Source organism: Centroberyx gerrardi, chromosome 8, assembly GCF_048128805.1.
Source record: "Centroberyx gerrardi isolate f3 chromosome 8, fCenGer3.hap1.cur.20231027, whole genome shotgun sequence".
NCBI classification, from domain to species: domain Eukaryota; kingdom Metazoa; phylum Chordata; class Actinopteri; order Beryciformes; family Berycidae; genus Centroberyx; species Centroberyx gerrardi.
In genome coordinates this window covers 5540055-5546460 of record NC_136004.1, presented here as the reverse complement: position 1 = coordinate 5546460, position 6406 = coordinate 5540055, and the positions used below count along the sequence as shown (strand labels likewise).

At 39.7% G+C, this 6406-nt stretch overlaps 1 protein-coding gene across 1 annotated transcript; it reads right to left on the bottom strand.

Moving 5' to 3' along the window:
• Positions 1 to 1187: 1187 nt before the first annotated feature.
• On the bottom strand, positions 1188 to 5850 carry imp4 (IMP U3 small nucleolar ribonucleoprotein 4). The gene is made up of 9 exons (XM_071911529.2): positions 5777 to 5850; positions 4625 to 4733; positions 4412 to 4495; positions 4187 to 4296; positions 3114 to 3246; positions 2496 to 2650; positions 2322 to 2416; positions 2148 to 2221; positions 1188 to 1872 (listed from the first exon to the last, which is right to left on the bottom strand). The coding sequence occupies exons 1-9, from the start codon at positions 5777 to 5779 to the stop codon at positions 1760 to 1762; spliced, it is 876 nt and encodes a 291-aa protein (XP_071767630.1). The 5' UTR covers positions 5780 to 5850; the 3' UTR covers positions 1188 to 1759.
• Between the last annotated feature and the right edge of the window lie 556 nt (positions 5851 to 6406).

The following is a 6406-nucleotide window of genomic DNA, read 5'->3' as shown; positions in this document are numbered from 1 at the left end:
AAACTGTAGCCAGGCTATAATAATACTAGTAATAATAATAATAACAGGAACATGTGTGTTATATTTGTATAAATATAATATATATACAAATATAACATATAACACATTACATTACACACATATATTTGCATAATTAGTATATTCGCATACAATTCGATTTTATATACAAATGTAATTTTGGCAGGGCAAGCATCTATAGATCTGCTGAAGTCGCTAAGTGAGGGTAGGATTTCATTAGGTCCTTGTTCTCCTTTGCATGTCTTACATGTCCCTGTGGTAGTAACCTGTATAGGCCAGCTGATGCCCCTCATGTAAGATCACTGGTAAGACACAACATTTCGTGACAAATGCATTTGTGGCACAATATGCCAATGGACACAGTCTGATAATCATCCAAAACTAGGCCTACAACTAAACACATACAACTTACCAGCTTTACTGAAAATTATTTTAACTTCTTCACTATTTTCAACTGCCATGCCTAAACTGCAGTAATACTTACAACTGCATTATAACTTGCTCCCCTACACTAATCTTGTATATTGCCTAACTTCAACACAACTCAAAACCAACAATATTTAGCTGACTCCTATATAACCAAATTGATGCACATCTGCTCATGCAATATAGGACATCTAGTGGTCAGCAAAATACTGTGTCAACTAACCACTCTCCACAACCTTGCAAATGTACAAAACTTACTGCAGGCCCACCTCATCAAACACAGCATTATGAAATATACAACACCAACACCGTTGCTAGTGGGGTGAAAGGCGGTGACGATTCTAGGGGCCACAGCTGGAGAGGGCCCACAACAACAACAACAAGCAGGATGTATGAATTCATGTATTCTATAGGTCCTGCAAAGGCATTTGATACTTCACAATAAAAAAGTAATAAACCCACAAATTATGCAATATGTGATTAAAGTCGTTTTAATTTTCCAATTCATGCCCCCCATGACTTATAACATATTTCTACTCTAAACCCTTTGCTGTCTCAATAAGTGATGTTGCTAAAAGATTTTGTCTGTATCCATGACAGTCATAAAAACATCTACAATTTAAGTCCATAAACCAAGAACTTATTACTTATAAAAATGTGTGGCTAAGAACACAACTTCCCTCTTGCTTCCTGTTTTTTAGTTTCAATCTATCAGTCTGTAAAAAAAACATTTTGAGCCCGTGTAAGTAACGAGAAACAGATTTTATTACAAAATGCAAACCATGCCACTTACAATATGCATAGTACAACATGTATGAGGTCAAGGTCTACCGATATAGAAAGCCTTTTATACAAAATCAGATATGCTCCAGTCAGTGTGGTCCACCTCTGATATGATGGATATGATGCAGTTTGACACATTTATTGTAGAATTGAGACATTTTGATCACATTCCACATATGTCTGTATGAATGTTATCATCATCATCATCATCATCATCATCATCATCATCATCATCTCAATGGAGAGTTTTAGTGTCCCTTGATGGTCTAAATGCTGTTTCAGAGACTTTTCCACCCTGACAAGAATAAAAGTCTGGGGGGGGGGAACACTTCACACATCATATTTAACAACACTGTACTGAAGTCTGTTAAGTTAGTGAACGGGGTTCCATTGCGTCGCTCGTCATTCATGATACCATCTTTATAAAACATTGTCCAAAAAGCAATGCCATATCCACTTGAGACGACATAACAGTGTGAAGGCGAGTGGGGTATCTGATCGGCCTTTTTGACAGTTTGGTGATGAATAGCTCCTATTCCAGGCTGAGGACCCTCCTTTTCTTAGCTGTGTGTGTATACGCATGGTGGCGCCACTCAACATCCGCTGTGCTCTCATTTTCCAGGGTGCCGAGTTTGATCATGTACACTATAAAACAAACAAAACAAACACTTCGTCAAGAATATTACCTACATCTCGACAACAGAAATCCTCAATCCATCTTGGTTGTTCTTCCTCCTTGTTCCTGAATGCTTACTTTACTGGTAATATGTGTACCTTCACAGAACTTGAGCTTTCTTCATAGCCGTCTTAGCTATGTTAGTGTCAACCCACAGTAATTCACTGCCCCTCTATTTTCCCACTGGTGACCCATCTCTTCATTTATTAAAAAGCCCTCTGGTTCAACACTGAACCGTACTTACATTTCATTTCAAACCGGGGCCCTACTTCTGTCAGCTCTACGTTCTTGTGGTCCGTTTTCTTATAGGTGTGATGCCTGCAATGAAAATTTGATAAATATATACAGCATATACCTCAAATAACACAAAGTCTATATGGCGTTTACAGTATATTCAGAGATGTGTTGTCGGACCGACCTGAACGAGATGAAGTCCTCTTGGTTGGCAAATGTGATTACACGCCTACTGTCCTCTTTAGGCACTGGAAACAGATACTTCAGGATATTGGATACCTGTGGGAGGAGAATTAATTAGCGGTATGCACAAACAACTGTGGAGAGAGGATATTAGCCGCGGGGTCCGGTCGCTCACTCTCTGGCCGAGCCGCGAGGTGAAGCTGTGGAAGATGAGGTGGGGGTAGGCCTCGGACATGGTGCCGATGTCCGGGACGTCGTGTCTCATGACCACGTTGTAAAGGGTGAAATACGCCGTGGGCCCAAACGGCAAGTGGCACACCACCAGCCCATCTGCAGATACAGAGGGGAAAGATTCAGATGGTCCGCAAGGGTAACAGCCACAGTGCCCAGTAGGGATGGGACGATCTGCTTATCTCACAATACGATTCGATATGCGATATGAGGTTCACGATTCAATACAACCACGATACGATGTAATAAATAAAAGTTCAATGACAGCAAAGTCTGACTGTGCAGAATTATGTTTATTTCTGAGCCACAAATCGTTCTAGTGATGGCATTGGCTGCTAGAATGTAAACAACAATTTTAAAATGTCATTAAAAAAGTGCAAATATTATAATTTAGATGGAGAGCTTGTGAAACTAAATATCGCGATTCATTTTCCTGCCCCACGATACGTGTTGTCACATTTTTTTAATCGCGATAAATTGAATTTCCATATATCGTCCCATCCCTAGCGGCCAATAAATGTAACGCATATGAAAAGAAAACTATTAAAGTGAACCGCTCTACCTGGCTGTCCTCTGGTTTCGTGCACGATGACGAGGTCTGTGACGTTGTTAGCTTTGCAGGCTTGGACCAACGCAGCGATCTCGTGGTTTCCCCTGTTCATGCGCTGGGCTCCAGGGAACATCAGCTTCATCTCCTGTGGCGGCACAAAGTACACATCATCAGTAACTGTCACACATGAGTTAAGAAGATGATTACTGTCCCATTTAAACACATGAATTGGAATCCTTTCTACAAACCCTACCAGGGTTAGACTGATATCGATTTGCTGATATATTGGGCCAATATTGGCCATTTCGTTAAAATTGGCTATCAGTCTGTCAGTGTTGTCCACCTCTGATATGACAGATACAATTAGGGCTGGGCGATAATTCAATATTATCGTTTATCATCTCTGGAATCATATTATGATGGTATGAAGATATTTTGACATCATGATACACAATTCTGTTGTCTAAATTGACAACAAGTACATTTTATTTAACAAAATAAGGTATGAAATATTTAAGGAATATTATTTGAGTTTTGTTTGACATCACACTTCGCAATGCAGTTTAATGCGATGATCAATTTGATTACTTAACGTGATTTTGCATACATAAGCCGTATTGTGATATATATCGATATCGGAAAAAATCATTATAATTATCGCGATACTGATTTCAACCATAGCACAGAATTTTAATGTACCATTCAGAGGCTTTTTAAGTCTGCAAAACAATAAAACTCTGGAGGAAAAACATTTAATTTGGGGGATTTTTTTTGCATGAAAATGGTCAAATTTAGAATATATTGAATATCAGAACAAAATATTGGTGGCATCAATCCAAAAATATCGCCATCAGTATTGGCTTTCATAAGCCCATATTGGTCAAGCCCTAGTGCCCACTAGATACCCAAAGATATGGCTGTTCAGAGGCACGTAAACCATGAGCTGTAAATGACACATGAGCTATTCTGTAGCGTACATCTGGCCTGTGTACAAGGAATGGAACCAGCAGCTTTCCAGTGACTGGTCATCTTCACTACCTCTAGGTCACTCTGCTGTACCGGCTGTACACAGAAACGGGTCTGACCTTGGTGAACATTTTGAGTCGGGAGCTGGGGTCTCTGGATGTTGTGACCATGACTTTAGGATCCTCCACTCCAGCCCATTTATACTCATCGTCCATGTGAGAGCTGACGCCTGCACAGAGAAGACGCATTAAACAACACAAAATAATAGTCGGATTTCACAAAATAGGGTGACAAACAGGTGCTGGCTGATATGATGAATTATAGGAAGAAAATCAGACACTAGCCTTCTGCCCCTTCATCGTCATACTCCAGTAGTTTCTGTAACTGCACAGCTTCTCTGCGTACCTCAGTTGGAATGAGACGGTTGTCTGCCGAAGAAAGAAGAAGAGGAAAAACAACCATTAATACATTTTGTGTATTACCAGCATTTCAGGTACGACCAGTAAGTCTGTAGATGACCAGTCTGAAAAATCGCTGGTGAGCGGATGCCATCCTACCATCAAGAGCAACCTTCAGCTTCTGTTTCTTCTCCTCGATGGTTCGGAGCCTGTCCTCTTGCGCCTTCCTGTACAGGTACTCCCGTCTCAGTCTCACCTCTCGACGAAGCTATTATAACGTCGCACCAACCAAACAAGAGAAAATCGTGAGCACAAATCTATAATGATTATTCATGGAAACCTTCAGACTATGTGTGCTTGATTCAGAAACGTCAGTGTGGGGCTTGCTAGAAGTTTAACTGCAGCATAAGATTATTTTGAACATTATTGTTCATGTTGCTGCTAGCTGCTAGTGAATAATCAGTGGTATTGGATAAAGGGGCTGAAATTAATCTAAAATAAATAAGGCGTCAAGGGTGTCGCCAGCCATTGTATGGAGAGAACATCACGCCAAACTCCATTCAAAAAGCTGCCAATTTAAAGAATCCTTGTTTATAGGCAAACGTTACACACCTCATATGACATGACTTAAGACCTTTTCTAAATCATTACGAGACACTTTTCAATTCAGCACATATCCAACACACCTAGTAGCACCCATTTAGGGAAGATTTCAACTTTTATAATTACTTCGATTGTTAATCCCACAATCTTTTTCCACCAAAATAGTGATGAGTAGTGGTGAGAACAGTGGTGAGTTGTAGCGAGCAGTGGGAATCAATTCTCAAAGTTGATATTTTCTTTTAAATGTGTGCATCTTGGCAAATTGGGTGCATGCCGAATTGAAGAGTGGACCCCATTAATCCAGAAAAGATCTTAAATCATGTTTTAAAACATGTGAACGTTTGCCAATAAGCAAGGCAACATTCACCTGCCAGATTTTTAAATGGACTTTTGGATTACATTCCCTCCATATAAGAGAGAATGGTACGTGTCGGGGCTATGGTTTCACCAAATTTAGTTAACAATTCCTGCACTTCCTACACTTAAAACAGACTTTGCTAAAGCTAGACTGTGATGTTGACGTTCAATGAAAAAATCAGGCTAACGCTAACCACTAACAGTAGCTATTAGGTTACTGACGTTTTGTTAATATAGTTTTGTTGCTCACAAATTTCGTTTCACAACTTTCGTTGTTTTAGAAACTATATGAGAAAGTCAGCTATTAAATGGACACAATGTTTATGCAGTTTGTATGAGCTTTAAACTTACCATGATGTTTCCTTAGCAGCAGCTTCTCACATGGAGGCAGGAAGACATACATACAAGAGTTTACTTCATTGGCTAAAAGAGCAGCCAATGACAACGCCCGATACTGCCCAGCGAGTTTACTGTTTCAAAATAAAAGCCCGGGGTTGGTAGAGTTTTGAAAAATGCTGCCTTCAAGTGCTCCTCGTAAGCTACTATTTCTGAATTCAAATTCATAAATACAACTCATAAATACAACTCGTGCATTCAATTGCTTTTGGTAGTAAATAATAACAAAACGTGAAAAGTGAAAAGTAGCTAGCGTTGTAGCTAAGCTATCAACTTGTCAAACTTGTTCTACCCAGGCAGAAAAACAAACCAGAAGTACCGTACCTTTTCTGGGGGCTTGTGGGAGAATCCTATTTCTAACTCAGACCCAACCAATATTGCCTTTGGCTCACCAAGGTCTCGATATCCCACATTTTATGACGAGAATTTCTCCAGACCTCCGTAATTTGGTGTGGCTTTGTGAGATAACGTTGGTCATAATTACGATTTTTCTGACACCACTTGAAGGTATCAAATGGTCTATTAAAAGTCAACCCTTTTTAAACCTGTGTTTAACAATAGAGAGTATTTAATATAGTATAATAT